This window comes from Mauremys reevesii, linkage group 27, assembly GCF_016161935.1.
Source record: "Mauremys reevesii isolate NIE-2019 linkage group 27, ASM1616193v1, whole genome shotgun sequence".
Lineage (NCBI taxonomy): Eukaryota > Metazoa > Chordata > Testudines > Geoemydidae > Mauremys > Mauremys reevesii.
In genome coordinates this window covers 7,567,944-7,583,418 of record NC_052649.1, presented here as the reverse complement: position 1 = coordinate 7,583,418, position 15,475 = coordinate 7,567,944, and the positions used below count along the sequence as shown (strand labels likewise).

The 15,475-nt window shown below is 41.4% G+C and overlaps 1 protein-coding gene and 1 long non-coding RNA gene across 4 annotated transcripts in view; one reads left to right on the top strand and one right to left on the bottom strand.

Moving 5' to 3' along the window:
* The window catches only part of LOC120392156, a 103,345-nt gene that overhangs the window by 26,449 nt on the left and 61,421 nt on the right, over nt 1-15,475 (bottom strand). The window lies entirely within an intron of this gene.
* On the top strand, nt 3,708-15,197 carry LOC120392149 (keratin, type I cytoskeletal 19-like). 2 transcript variants are annotated; one of them, XM_039516696.1, is made up of 8 exons: nt 3,708-4,183; nt 9,393-9,475; nt 9,922-10,078; nt 10,885-11,046; nt 11,156-11,281; nt 11,410-11,630; nt 13,407-13,450; nt 14,454-15,197. In XM_039516696.1, the coding sequence occupies exons 1-8, from the start codon at nt 3,749-3,751 to the stop codon at nt 14,549-14,551; spliced, it is 1,326 nt and encodes a 441-aa protein (XP_039372630.1). In that variant the 5' UTR covers nt 3,708-3,748; the 3' UTR covers nt 14,552-15,197. The 2 variants fall into 2 exon arrangements, with proteins under 2 accessions (XP_039372630.1, XP_039372631.1); XM_039516697.1 differs by lacking the exon at nt 13,407-13,450 and adding an exon at nt 12,708-12,764 and having other exon boundaries at nt 14,470-15,197.

Sequence of the window (15,475 nt, the reverse complement as noted above, 5' to 3'; positions counted from 1 at the left end):
CCTGTATTTCAACATTTCTTATTTCTGCTTAAAGGTACATACAACATTTCTGTAATCCATTCTTATTTTTACAGTATAATTCATTCTACTTTCACACAAGCCACTGCCAGACAATCAGTGGAATAATTAGCCAAGTGAAGTTATTATGACTCAAACACCTGCTGCACTCAAAATAAGGTCTCATAAGTATTAACTCTGTTATAATAGATTCTCCACTCCTCTCAGTTTTAATGTTTTTAATAAACAGATAAAGATCTATTGCTGGTTTCCATAGTTACTGCCTAAGAGATTTGATTAGTTTACCTTGACTTCAACTCTCATAAATATTCTTCAGTCATTTACACATATCAGTCACACACACAGAGGATTGAAGTCCAAAGACAATTCACATTGATGAGGGCAGGGCATCCCTGTATAAAAAGTTAACATGCGATAATATTTTAAATGTTGTTCAGATTGGGTTGGAAAACTTTCAGACTTTGAAAATTGCACTTTATGTGATGATCAAAAAGTATGAGGGAAGTGCCGATTCTCAAAATGTACTTAAAATGTTTAAATTTAGGGCCAATCTGTGTTGCACCAAACTGGAAGGAAGCCATCAGAGAGCTAGCTATTGCTTCCTGATTCTCTGCCTGACCCCAGGTGCAGGTTAGAGTAACCTAGGAGCTGCCACACCACAACAGGCCATTAAGGACAGTCTGCCAGCTAAACACAGGTAGAGCACAGTCCACTCTGACCACACCTCCGCCTCCTCTTCACCATCTAATATCTGCCCTCTACTATTAAATTGACTTCTTATTACTTGGGCCTTAGATGTCCCCATGTCACCCCCTCCCCACACAGAGGCATAAAGAGTGGAGCAGGTGCAACCATCCCTCAGTTCCTTCACCAATACAGAATCCCAGAGGAGTAGGTCTCTGTAGTAGAAGGGAAGGAGGGCAGGTTGTGGAATCCATGTGGACAACACATCTCAAAGAGCCACAGTTACTGTATCGTAAGTAACTGTTCTTTCCTCTTCTATTGATTGTCCACATGGATTCCAGTCATTGTAACTAACAACCAGTTATCTGTTTGCCTGGAGATGGACAGTAGGAGTCCTACTTAAACAATGATTGCAAAGTAGTCCTACCAAAGCAGGCATCTGATCTGAGAATCTCTGCCAAGCTCTGAACATCAGCATCTGGTACAGCTGCTTTAAACTACGAAAGCCCGGTGTGCTTTTTTGACTGTTCTGCTTAATAAGGTAAAGTAACTGCAATTCTCTGAGGTTCTAGAGCTACTGTCTGTTCTGTGCATACCTACGCCATACATGTTCTGAAAACACCAAAATTTGTTCAATAACCCATTTCTTCCCTAGCTTTATCTCCCTGTATTTGGTACATAAGCACCTGTGCCCAATGTACAGCTTACAGAATAGTTTACCTAGTAAGATCATTGCTATTAGCAAGGCCTCACTGATTCTGGTAATTGGTTAATCATGAAATGTAAAAGACAGTCAGTCTCCTTCTATAGAAACCTGATAGTTCTGTGTGCACATTGCAGTGAAAGTAGAAAACAGACCCTATACCCTCATTGTGGAATCACTCACCATCTGAGTGGAAGTGGGACATTTAAGCAGAAATCCTGGTGTGAAAGCCTGGCCTCACTGAAGTCCATGAGAGTTTTGCCATTAACTTCAATGGGCCAGAATTTCGCCCCTGTTCCTAGCACAGCACCAGAGAAAACAGGCCTTACAAAGGGGAACTCCATCAATACTGGGGCAAAAGAATCTTTCTTCCCTCCTAAGCCAAGACCACAGCAGCAACTTCCACGCTGCTTCTATTAGAGCACTGGTTTCAGAGTAGCAGCCGTGTTAGTCTGTATCCGCAAAAAGAACAGGAGTCCTTGTGGCACCTTAGAGACTAACAAATTTATTTCAGCATGAGCTTTCGTGAGCTACAGCTCCGAAGAAGTGAGCTGAAATAAATTTGTTAGTCTCTAAGGTGCCACAAGGACTCCTGTTCTTTTTATCAGAGCACTGCTACTGTCTCCATATTTGCCCTAAATGGGGTTGTCAGTGGATCTGCACAATCCTGAACCCACTAGCCACATTCCTTTCTTCCCCACCTCCCTTTATCAGCAGCAACAGTGTTAGTAGTTCTTCTAGTTCAAATAAATGGAAATGGAACTGTGCAAGTAAAAATACATTTTTCAAATTAGAAAATATTTGTTACTGGCACACAAGCCTTTTGTTTTTATCATACATCTATAACAAAGAAAGTAAAAGTGTGCATATGATGCCAGATACCTAAGGAATTTGCAAACTCTAACCTACCTTTTTATTGGTCCTGAATGATACAAACATATCTTTCTTTAAGGGCTAATTGTTTGTTTGAGATACAACAATTCTGTGTAGAGGAGAAATGTAGTATCACCAACATTTGGAAACAAAACCATTCTGTCAAATGACAGGGACGAGTCTAAATCTTCAAATTTCTGTAGAAAATAGCCAAGTGGACACAGTGTGTGTATACGTGTGTGTGGGTGGGTTGGAGGAAAGAAATGTGGTTTTTAAGCAAATTATTTTTGAAATGTTTTGAATAAAGGAAACAAGTGTACTGGAAAAGCAGAATGGTTTTTACTAACATGCCAACATAATCAGTTAATGTTAATCATTAATACACAGAGTACAGCCTATTGTAGTTGCCAAAATACAGCTCAAATAAATACATATACTTTTATCTGTTGAGCATATAATACATGAAAAGAATATTTAATGACAGCTTATTTGTTTCACTTTAACTTCAGCCACACAAGAGTGCAAAAAGTGCTAGAGAGCAGCTAAACTGGGCAGGTAAGTATGTCTACAGATAAAATACTTGGCTAAACTTAATCCCCAGTATAGCTCAATTGCTGCTATGGAAATGAAAGTGAGAAACGAGATTACAAATGCTCTTGCCCAGTTATTTAAGTTGCATTTACTTACATTGTATGACAAAGTAATATTCTTTTTATTTTCAAGTGTATTGAAAGTCAGTTCATTTTCAATTATAGTAAGGATTTCTTGTTTAAAACCAGTATTATATTTATGTGTAACATACCTTTGCTAATGTCACAAATGCTTAATGTCTGTTTTAAATGTTAATGCTGCTTTGCATTTACTATAAAATAAATGAACATGGTAAATACAAAAGTAATCTTTCTAATCATTTGTCTAATTCGATTTTTTTTACACAAACATACTACTATTATTCTAAATAGTCTCTCAGGCAGTGACTATTGTCTTGTCAATAGAAATATATTATTGACTCTAACCAAGTTTTATGCCCCTGGTTACATAAACACACTTCTGCTTTTTTTATACCATAATCTACAAATCAGGAGTAAAGGTATTTCCTTTGTTTTTTTTTCAAAAGGGATATCGAGACTCTGGCATCAGGTAAAATGCAATAAATTTTTCAATAGCTTAAATGTGTTTTACCTTTTCTCTAAAAAAATCACAAAGATGCTCCCACTACCTGGGGACTTTTCCTGGTGCACACATGAACAAATTAAAGTTCTGTTACATTACTCAGATGATGGGGGCACGACGCTGAGAGCTGGTAGTGTTGAACCCAATTAAACTGTGTGTCAGAAGAGGTGGAGTTTATAACTGTCATGCCTCTTTTTCAGATAAACTATAAAGGTTCAAGAAGCATACAGTGCTCTCCACTCTAGCTGCTCTGAATCTTGTGGTGCTTTAGTTATTTAATTAAAACAAAAACCACCAATGGCATTCCAGAGCCGAAACTACCTTACTGGTACAAGCTCCATTTTCCAGCCTACTCCACCCAGTCTAAGTGGTTCAACCTACAGGAAAACAGCTATCCGAAAGTATCAGGCGCCAAGTGTCTATGGGGGAGCTGGTGGCTATGGCACCCGCATTTCCACCAGCACTAACTATGGAGGAGGCTTTGGTGGTGGCTTTGGCAGTGGATTTCAGCTCAACACCAGCGGTAGTGACATCCTGCTTGCTGGAAATGAGAAACTGACCATGCAAAATCTGAATGACCGTTTGGCTTCCTATCTGGAGAAAGTGCATTTTCTAGATAAAGCCAACTCCCAGCTCGAAAAGCAGATCAGGGAGTGGTATGCAAATAGCTCTTCAACTACACAGCATGACCACAGTCCATATTTTAAAACCATTGAAGACCTCCAAAACAAGGTAAGAAATCATAAAAATATCCATTATTTTGCAACTTTATATGCTTCTGTACGCCAATGATTAGAGAATGAAGAGAGTCAGCTAACTGTAGAATATATATTTTTTTCAATTCACTGTGGCCTCACTGTAGATACATTAATCATTTAACTTTGGCAAGATTCAGGTTAAATTGTGATGTAGTAAACTGACTGCACATTTTAGATGCTATAAAAATATCTATGGAAACAGTTCGAAATCTATCAGGGTTGTGAGTTCAATCCTTGAGGGGGCCATTTAGGGATTTGGGGATTGGTCCTACTTTGAGCAGGGGGTTGGACTAGATGATCTCCTGAGGTCTCTTCCAACCCTAATAATCTATGATTCTATAAAGGCTGAATTAATTCTTCTATAATTACACAATATAGGGTTTTCAGCTGTAGATTTCAAAGTGGGGCTTTCCAGAGAAGATATAATTATCCCTGTTTTACAGCTGAGGCACAAAGAAGTGAAGTCACTTGCTCTAGGTCATAGACCAGACGAGGAGCAGGGGTGAGGATAGAACTCATGTCTCCTGCCTCTCATTACATTGCCCTAGCCAATTAGCCACACACAACTGGAGTGTGAGAATATAAAACTTTTTAATTCTTTCCTCAATGTTGTTGAAGGTGGGACACTCTAAGTTAAGACACTTACCTTCATCTTAATGTAAATTATTTCAGAAGTTCTAAGTACAGAGAAGGCTTTAAAGGTTTTGAAAGTGCTGTTACAGTTTGTCATAATCAACATATGAATGGATCACCAAACATTCAATGACAAGTAACATCTTTCTTAATATCACTGAATTAAAAAAACCCACAAGATAAAGTGACATTAAGGATCAGATTTATACCTACAAAAGGCAGGAAATTTAGCGTAAATGGTAAAATTCCTTTCTTAGCTCATCATAAATTGTCTATTAAAAAGGTCTCCAAGCATCCATTAATTTTATTTATCTATGCACAACAGGGAGTATTAAAGATAGCATTTTGGTTATCTCTATGGATTGCCGTGTATTTGTGGCCTGCACACAAGTACTTTCAGACTTTTTTGTGTGTGTGTGTGTGTGTGTGTGTGTGTGTGTGTGTGTGTGTGTGTGTGTTTAATCTAATCTCTTATTCTTTTACACCTGGACAACAGTAAATAAACAGATGGCTGTTACCTGGGAGGTGCTGTTTATTGAGGAAATCTAAAAATCTAAAGTTCTCTTTGTTGTTTCATAATTCACTAATTTCCCCAAGTAATTTCAGCTGTCATTTTTTATTTAAACGTTTTGTTTACTATTTACACAAAAAACATTAATACTTAATCTTTTTTTTAACTGTTAAAGTAGCAGTAAAGGAAAATGTCTCATAATTTTACATATCGGCCCCTGTGTTGCCAGTGTCACAAACATTACATTCCAAAGAGATGGTCTCTGACAGCAAGATGTTCAGCAATGTGGATTAAGGTTTTAAACTTTATTTTAAAATCCAGTTGATTGTAGATCTAGAGGGAAGTCGCTTTCTGACTACTATGCTGAGCAAACTAGATGCAGCTTTCATTTACAGGAAACCCTTTTCTCTCCAATATCTGACCTATAGGCATTCTTCATGAGCTTCCATCTTTATACCTGCAAAAAAATCTCCCTTGTCAAAATATCACCACTAACCGAAAGCGAGGCTCCTAAGATTATGACATGATGAGGGAGGAAACTATGGAAATAAACAATTCACATATATGACACCATACATAATGTAACATTTACATCATGGTTTTTGATGTTCCTGAAGCTGTTTCAAAAGTTTTTCAAAAAGTGGCCTGCCTTTTAAACACTCTTCTTATAAATTTTAATAAAAATGGGTTCCTGTAGCGGGGTGGTCACCCCGCTCCTGCCTGGAGGGGATAAAACAGCCCGGAGGAGGGCTGCAGCGGAGCCAGCTAGGCTGAGTAGAAAAGCAGCCACAGCTGTGGCCCACCTAATCAGGCCCAGCTGGCCCTTATAAGAGGGCTGGGGCCAGAAGCTGAACACACAGGCAGTCTTTCTCTAGATGTTTAGAGGGATGGGTCTGGCTGCTGGGAGCTGAGCAGGGTACCTAAAGTGGAGCAGGGCTGGGGAAAAGCCAGAGGAGCTGCGGAGCCCCCAGGCTGCAGGCCTTGCTAAAGGCTGGGAAAAGTACTGGGGTTGCAGAGGCAGCAGGTCCAAAGCCTCCTTGCCAATGATGAGTGGCAATTATACTGCAGTCTGCCCCAGTGAGCGAGGGCTAGACGGTGACTGGCAGTAGCCAAAGACTGAGGCGAGGTGGGGATAGGGAGTTGGGGGTTCCCCAGGGAGGGGAGACCCAGTGAGACTGTGGGGTGCTGCAGGGGGCAGAACCCCGAGAGAAGGAACACCAGGGTCCAGGAGGGACACAGGGCCAGCGGCAAGCAAGACGGGCGCTCCTGAGTGGACAGAACTAATTCCCAGGATGACCAGCAGGAGGTGCTGTGCCAGTGAGTCATTGCCCCGCCACAGTTCCCCAGTCCATTTCATTTTTTTTCTGCTGCAAATGTGAGCCTTGAGATTTTGATAGGCCTCTCTTCAACATTTCCCACAGTTTGTGTTTTAATTTTTCTATGGACTTGAAATTTTTTTTCTTGTTTACAGCGTCAAGCGGTCTGGATCAGACCTTTTGGCCAGCCTACAAGATCTATTTTATAAATGACCCTAATTTCTTTGTGACACTCCAAGCATATTCCACTCCAGGAATCTTTACAAAAAACACCTGCTCTGTGGTACAATCTGGTGCATTCCGAAGGCAAAACAAAGTAATTGGTCTTCAGACGTAGCTAAGATCTAGAATAAAAATAAGCCATGGCAGGAACACTTTAGTTGTATCTAGAGATGGGAATGAAATCCACCAGAAGCAGGGAAATATGCATGCATATGCATGTACGTACACACACACAAACTGAAACAATGTATGTGTGGGTACATGCACTAATGCTATTTACATTTTTCCTTCTATTTTATGTCTTATATCTCTTCCCTGGTCTTTCAAAGTTTGTAGTTTTCTTTCCTTTCTTCTTCCTCCAGTTCTGAAAATGATAAGCTTGAAACAATGGCAAAATGTCAACAATATCACGTACCATTCTTTGTAGAGACAGGGTTATAGTTTGTAACAACATAAATCAATATTTAAGATTGGGACACAAATCACAAACAACTAGAAGTTCAATGTTTAGGACGTCTTTTTCCATAACATAATCTGGGCTTCAGTGGGTTTTTTTTTTTTATCTTCATTTGCTTTGTCGTCTTGACAAAAATGTCAACAATAAAAAAGATATACTTCATGGAAAATACATAGGCAGGGCTGGATGAAACAGAGCATTGTGAGTGGACGATGGACTCCTCCTGCTTTATGAATATTAAGGCACACCTGAATGTTTGGTTTTGGAGCAGACACAAAGATCCAATAACCATATTACAAAGACTTTATATTATACATATTAGGGGGAGGGATAGCTCAGTGATTTGAGCATTGGCCTGCTAAATCCAGGTTTGTGAGCTCAATCCTTGAGGGGCCATTTAGGGATCTGAGGCACAAATCTGTCTGGGGATTGGTCCTGCTTTGAGCAGGGGGTTGGACTAGATGACCTCCTGAGGTCCCTTCCAACTCTGATATTCTATTATTCTAAAAGTCTGATATTAAATTAGAGCCAGATTTTCAAAAATGCACTTGAAGAAATGTGTATGCACATTCTTGATCTGAGTGAACACAGCTGCAATGAACACACAAACGCTAATTTGCATGCACACACAGCTACTGCAGGTGTGCACAGATATCAAGCTTGCAAAGGTGCATTGGAGATTGAGTGTGTGCAGGTCAGGGTTGCACAAATGTTGACTGAGTTTTTTAAACAGTCAGGGCCTTATTCATTCCATCTGGCATTTGTTCATACCATACAGTAACAAGTTCTCACTGCCGCTACTGACCTGCCTGCATTCTTATCAGCTTTGAGAACCATCCTAGCTACGGTCTATATACTCTCCTTCATGTTTAAACCCACCAGTAGAGAAAACAGAGAAACCAACATCTTTGCCCCTACACCTATGGAAATGAGTTTGTGGAGCATGGCGAAGCACATAGCCATGTATACACATAAAAACTGAGGATCCATGAGGTTCCACCCTTTTTGATCTCAAGTCTTTTGCGAAAAGGGCATTGCCTACCTTTAGTAAATTGGCTCCACCTCCTCCCTCCAAGGGGAAGAGAAGACACAGAGGAGAATTAATCCTGCTTCTGTCAGCACTAAATACTCTCAGAAAACCACCAGTGTTTGAGTGGAGCATGCAATGCAAAGTGGATGCTCCCAGATGCCAAAATTCTCACGAGCCTTGACACATTATGTAGACCCACAGACTTCTAAACACACAGTTAATGAGAGGGACTTCAGCAGGGAAGGGAAGGGAGGAAAATGTCAGAGTCCTTGCTTTCTCCTTCCACTGCTTTTGGAAGATTCTTTTACTTAGGTTTGATCTACACGGAAAAGTTATTGGCATAGCTACATGGGTCAAGGTTAAACTGCGCCCCTGAGCAACGCAGTTATGCTGACAATCCTCTGACCTTGAGTCTAGATATAGCTATGTGCATCCATCAACATAACTAACATTATGGTGGTAGTGTTCCTGCACTGAAAGAAAAACTCCTTCTGTCAATGTAGGCTTCATCTACTCTAAGGGGCTATGCTCAGGGCCTGCTCCAGACCGCAGCGCGCCAAGCATTTTGCCGGGAGGGCGGCAGGCGGCTCCGGTGGACCTTCCGCAGTCATGCCTGTGGGAGGTCCACCGGAGCCACGGGACCAGCGGACCCTCCGCAGGCAGGTCTGCCAGAGGTCCCCTGGAGCCGCGGGACCGGCAACCGGCAGTGCGCCCCCTGCGGCATGCCGCCCTGCTTGGGGCGGCCAAATTCCTAGAGCCGCCCCGGCTATGCTGACAGCATATAGTGTAGTCTCCAAAGTGTACAGAGAACCTTTGATTTGCTTCCCTTAACACCATAAATTAGAGAAGAATGTATATTCCTAGATATCAAGATTTTCTGAAAACAGAACAATCTGATTGCTGGCACAGATTCCATATTTTAAAATGTCATCCAAAGTTATTTTTATAACATTTAAATATTGGTTTGCTTTGCTAACTCCAGATTACTTGACAATCTATCATCTTCTTTTCCAGATTGGTGCTGGACATCTGGAAAATGCCCGGCTCGTCCTGCAGATCGACAATGCCAAGCTGGCTTCTGATGACTTTAGAATGAAGTAAGTTTCTATGATGAATTAATGTGATCTCCTCCCCACTCGTGTCAGTCAAGTGATCTCTTTAAAAGCCAGCGGGGTCTTCTGGCAAAGGGAGGGAACTGAACCTCTTCAGATCACTGAAACTGAATTGTAATACAAAACAGATACATTACATAACTCCCACCTGCCCTATTCCTATAGAGAAACCCTACATATACACTTGTATATCTTGGTAATAAGTTATTGGAGTTAAAATTGAGAATTAAACTGTTTGTTCCTAAAGAATCAGTAAAAAGGCAATTTGCAGACTGAGACAGTAATAGTTAGTGATTCTCTGAGACAGAACTACAGTCCTAGCTTATCACGGTAAAGCATATAAGTAATTACATATTAATATAGTAATTATCTATGAATTGCACATTAGTCATTATATATTAATGATGCTGGAATGAACATTTCTTTTCCAGGTATGAGAATGAGCTAGCAATCAGACAAAGTGTGGAAAATGATCTTGCTGGACTCCTCAGAGTCCTTGATGACTTGACCTTGTCAAAGGCAGACTTAGAGCTACAGATTGAAGGTCTGAATGAAGAGCTGACTTTCCTCAAGAAAAACCATGGAGAGGTGAGAGCAGCAGAGAAAGTCATTTAGAATTCACACATTTCTCAAGGGGACACAGAAAACATTTGACACATGCAAATCTTGTTCAGAATAATGAAAATTCCATGGTTAATCTGAAAAAACATAAACTTTATAATTTGAGACATAACTTGAAAAGATAAAACTATGACTGTTAACCAATCTTGGTTTCTCCCATTCTTTTCAAGAGGTAGGATCACATAACTGAAATCTGGAATTAACCTGCTACTCTGTTAGTTGCCAACAGAAAGCCTGAATTATGTCACATAGGTCAGGCCTCCTTTGTTACAATCCATAACACAAAATGATTCCTCTTAGCAATCATAAGTCATAGTATTGACTTTTTAATACCTACATTCTTTCTAACTGTGTAGAAAAATGACATTTTAGAGGCTCTGAAAATTAAGGCGGGATGGTCCTCCTTTAAAGAATATCCTTTGGTTCTATGGACCACCACTAAATACAAAACCAGATACCTGGGAGCGAAGACTCCTGCACTCTATTCACAGTTCTGACACTGCTCACTATGACCTTGAGGAAATCATTTCACCTCTGTGTATCTCAGTTTTCCTTGCCATAAAATGGGGAAAACAGTACATCAGCGGGGTGTTGTGAGGCTTTAATTAATATTTGTAAAGTGACTGGGAGTCTTTTATAGCTCTCCTATTTCTATGCATTTTGAATTTGTTTCTGTCTTTCTGTCCTAACATGACTATACATTTCTCTTCCTATTTAAAAGCTTAACTGATATTCATAAATATGAAATTATCTATAATCGCTATTGTGTGTAGGAAGTTGGTGAACTGCGTAAACAGCTAGGTGGCACGGTTAATGTAGAGGTGGATGCTGCTCCGAGCATTGATCTCGCCAAGATTATGGAAAACATGCGACAGCAATATGACATCATGGCAGAAAAGAATCGTCAAGAGGCCAAAGACCGCTTTGATAAACAGGTAAAGTCTCACTGATCACATAACAGCGGCACCTCACAAGGTGTTCAGTCTAGATTTAAAATTGAAGTTCACTGCCTTTACACCTTCTTTTCCATTCTTTGTATTTCAGACAGAAGAAGTGAACCGGGAAGTCGCTATTAACGTTGAACAACTGCAAACCAAAAAAACGGAGATCACAGATCTGAGACGCACCTTCCAGGGCCTGGAGATAGAACTGCAGTCCCAGCTTAGTACGGTAAAGCATATCTAAAATAGCTTTAACAGATAGTTGTTTGGATAAACACAGGAACTACAAGGTCTTTTAATGTAAACATAATTTTAAAACACAAATAAGTAAGACCTCTATTATTTCACCTTCTGTAGAAAAAGGCTTTAGAAGACACACTGGCTGAGATGGAAGCACTTTATGCTTCACAACTTGCCCAAATACAGGCTGCAATTGGCAATGTAGAGGCACAGCTAATGCAGCTTCGAGCTGACATGGAGAGCCAGAGTACTGAGTACAGTACTCTCCTGGACATAAAGATACGGTTGGAGATGGAGATTGCCACATACCGACGCCTACTGGAGGGAGAGGATAGTAGGTAAGGAACTGAGTATCTGTGAAGTCTGTTGTTTAGTTCAGTTTTATATCAAGTCAGCAATTATCCTAAATACTCTTTATAAAGGCTGCCTAGGGGTAAAAAGAGGACAGATGTTGAATTACACTTGCATTCAATAAAATGAATGGATAAAGGATGCTTCTGCATGCCAAAATTTGTTCCTGCTAACACTGGTTACTTTACTGGTGGTGGTAAGTCTGGCTGAAACTAAAGAGAATGAAAGTCAAAGACAAACAAGCGAAGTGAGAAGGTAATTATGCTCTAAAATAGAACAATATTTGTGCTTAAAAAAATTAGTACAAATGCTTCCCCCACAAAAAGTAACAGTGAAATGATCAATTACAATGTTGCATATGGTAATATGTCTCTTCTAAGCGATGGCACTTAACTGCTCAGCTTCTGGGGAACCCTGATTGGTAGCACAAGGGCACTCTTCACCTGGATATCACTGCAAAGCAGCATGGGGAGAGAGGGTGGGGACAATCTGGGACTTGGCCAGTGGGTCTGAAAACAATGTGGCACTCTTTGGTAAAGCAGGCTGCAGCCATTGCTGCATTGTCACACCTCCTTGCAATAACTATTGATTGAAAGACAGAGAAAGAGTGTGTTCCGGAATGTACGGGGTAAAAATACCCTCCCCTTTCCCCGGTGCACATGGCGGGTCAGTGCCCCCAACGGGTCTTGCCACTTCCTGTTGACTCGTTGGCTCCTCTCAGGTAAGTCTGTCTCCCTTTTCCATTCCATTCCTCATAACACAAATGTGGTTGGGACTTTTCAAGGAGCCCTGCCGCCTTCTTCCTGCTGACAGAGAGTCAGTCACCACATTCAGCTACAGAGAGGACATTCTAGAGCAGGGGTGGGCAAAGTTTTTGGCCTGAGGACCACATCTAATATTGTAGGGTGGGACATGAATGCTCATGAAATTGGGGTTGGGGTGCAAACTCTGGCTGGAGGTGCGGGCTCGGGGGTGGGGCCAGAAATGAGGAGTTCAGAGTGCAGGAGGGGGCTCTGGCTGGGGCTGCGGGCTCTGGGATGGGGCTGGGGATGAGGGGTTTGGAGGGCAGGAGGGGGATCAGGGCTGGGGCAGGATGTTGCAGTATGGGGGGGTGGCTCAGGGCAGCGCTTACCTCAAGCGGGCCCCGGAAGCAGTGGCATGTCCCCGCTCCAGCTCCTATGCGGAGGTGCAGCCAGGCGGCTCTGCTGCATGCTGCCCCGTCTACAGGTGCAGTTCCTGGCCAATGGGAGCTGCAGGGGCAGCGCTTGGGGTGGGAGCGGTGTGTGGAGCGGAGCCCCTTGGCTTCCCCAACGCGTAGGAGGCAGAGGGAGTACATGCCGCTGCTTCCGGGAGTTGCGTGGAGCGGCCTCTGACCCTGCCTCCCAGCGGACGCTCAAGGGCCGGATTAAAACGGCTGGTGGGCCAGATCCGGCCTGCGGGCCATAGTTTGCCCACCCCTGTTCTACAGGCTGCTAAAGAAGTTAATTGGTTCAGTATCCACTAAGCCTCCTCCTAGTACCTGACACAAAGTTCATTTGCTTAGGCTTTGTTCCATTCCCCCTGGAGATAACTGTTTGTAGAACTGAGTGAGATTAATCCAAGGAATTTAACAAGAAAAACAATGTTTAGCACATGCTTAAGTACCTTGCAGTATTGGGGCTTAAGTGAACAAATTAAATGTACAAAGATCAGTGATCTCAACATTTCTTAAATGTAATAAGCACCTGTATTTACAAAGTACGTTTCATTCATATATTTAACAGACATTTCGAGTCAGAGACATCTACTATAGAAGAGACTGAGAAAGGTATGTCACTTACATTTTTGTTTTCATATTTTTATATTTGGTTGCTACTAATTTGCATTAAAATGCATTAAAATGTATTAAGCTGATATAAAACAAATTGAGGTGCGATAAGTCTTTCAGATACAAATATTAAATCAGTGAAATCTTGTAGCAAAATTGCCAATTCAATTGTCTGACTATATAACTCTCCATGTAATGTTTCTGTTAAAAGCATCTTAGAACTATTCAGTTTGTACAAAACCCAAGCACCAAAATATGCTCAGGAGGAATAAAAGATTCACTCAAAACAATGTTCTGTAAAAAGTTCTCTAATTACTGAACATCTTGTTCAGTAATTAGAGAAACTATATTCTGTACACCAAGAAAGAAAGTTTATTAACTGTCAAAAATCAGCTACTAGTGTAACCTCTGCAAATTCACACTTACGGGACTGGCGCCTCCTTGTGTTCAACTGTATATTCTTCAAGAAATCACATGCATTGTCCACGCTTCCCTTTTACATAGGTTTTCCCCCACTTCCACCCTAGAACTGGCCTCCGCCCACACATGAATTAGACAGTACTATTTTGTTTGTTCTTTTCCATACTGAGGGATTTTTTCCAATACCTGGAAGTGTATCCTTCCATTTGCCCCAGCTATGACCAGCAGGCACTCTACTAATCTGACACCTGAAAACCCAGAATTTTGACTATCATTTACACTTAAGAAGATGCTCCGTATCTATTTTACAATAAATGGCACTTTCATTCTTAAACCCACTGTTAAACTGAAGAGCAAAATTATACATGATCAGTAATTTAATTTTTCTTTTTCATATGTGTTTCAAATTTACTGACGTTCCACTTGATTACACCAATGGGGGATGAAGGGAGTCCTTCTAAATATGTTTGCTCAACAGGCTGGAAAACTAAAAATATAGAGCTAGTTACTGAAGTAAACATTAAAAACGTATTACTCTTTTAATATAAATGTTTTAATTAGCACTCTGCAATTTTATTTCCAGAAATAAATAAAATTAGGAAGATCAAGACAGTTGTTGAGGAGGTGATTGATGGCAAAGTTGTCTCCTCCGAGACCAAAGAGATTGAAGAGAAGATATAAGCAGCATCAGCAGGGAGAAGCCTCTGAACTTCTTAGAGTTGACGGCAAAAATTATTTGATTAAACTTCAGTGGGAGTTAGATTGGACTGTTTGTGGCTATGTCTACACTGCAGAGTTTTGTCGCCAAAAGTTACTCTGCTTTAATTAAACCGCTTTTGTATGTCCACAGTATGCTCCTTGTATCAGCAGAGTGCATCCACATTAGCAGCTCTTGCATCGACACAGAGAGCAGTGCACTGTGGGTAGCTATCCACTGTGCAACTGACCATAGGGTGCTTTGGGAAGGGCTGACAATGCCTCATGGGGCAGATACAGCATCACGTGTTGCAGTTTTCTCAATCCCATCGTGCCAAGGGCCCATGGACATCCTACTAGATTGCCAGCTGCTTTTCAACAGAAGTGTGTGATGGGAGCGGGGAGCGTGTGTGTCAGAGAGCATGTGTGTGTGTGGGGAGACAGAGACAGAGTGTGTGTTGCGGGAGTGTGTGCATTGGGGGAGAGTGAACAAAACTCCCCAACAAATCTCTAAATTCAGACAGTCACTGGAAGCAACCAGTCCTGAGGCAGGGGGAGGGGGACACCCCTGACATCAGCTCCCGCCCTGGCTCTGCACAGCACAGCAGTCTCTCTCTCACACAAAAACAATGAGTCCAATGGCACCTTAAAGACTAACAGATTTATTTGGGCATAAGCTTTTGTGGGTAAAAATCCTTACTTCTTCAGATGCATGGCATGCATCTGAAGAAGCCAAGCATCTGAAGCCATGCGTCTGAAGAAGTGGGGTTTTTACCCATGAAAGCTTATGCCCAAATAAATCTGTTAGTCTTTAAGGTGCCACCGGACTTCTTGTTGTTTTTGTGGACACAGAGTAACACGACTACCCTCACTAACTCACTACCTCATCCACTCTCACTCCATCACAGT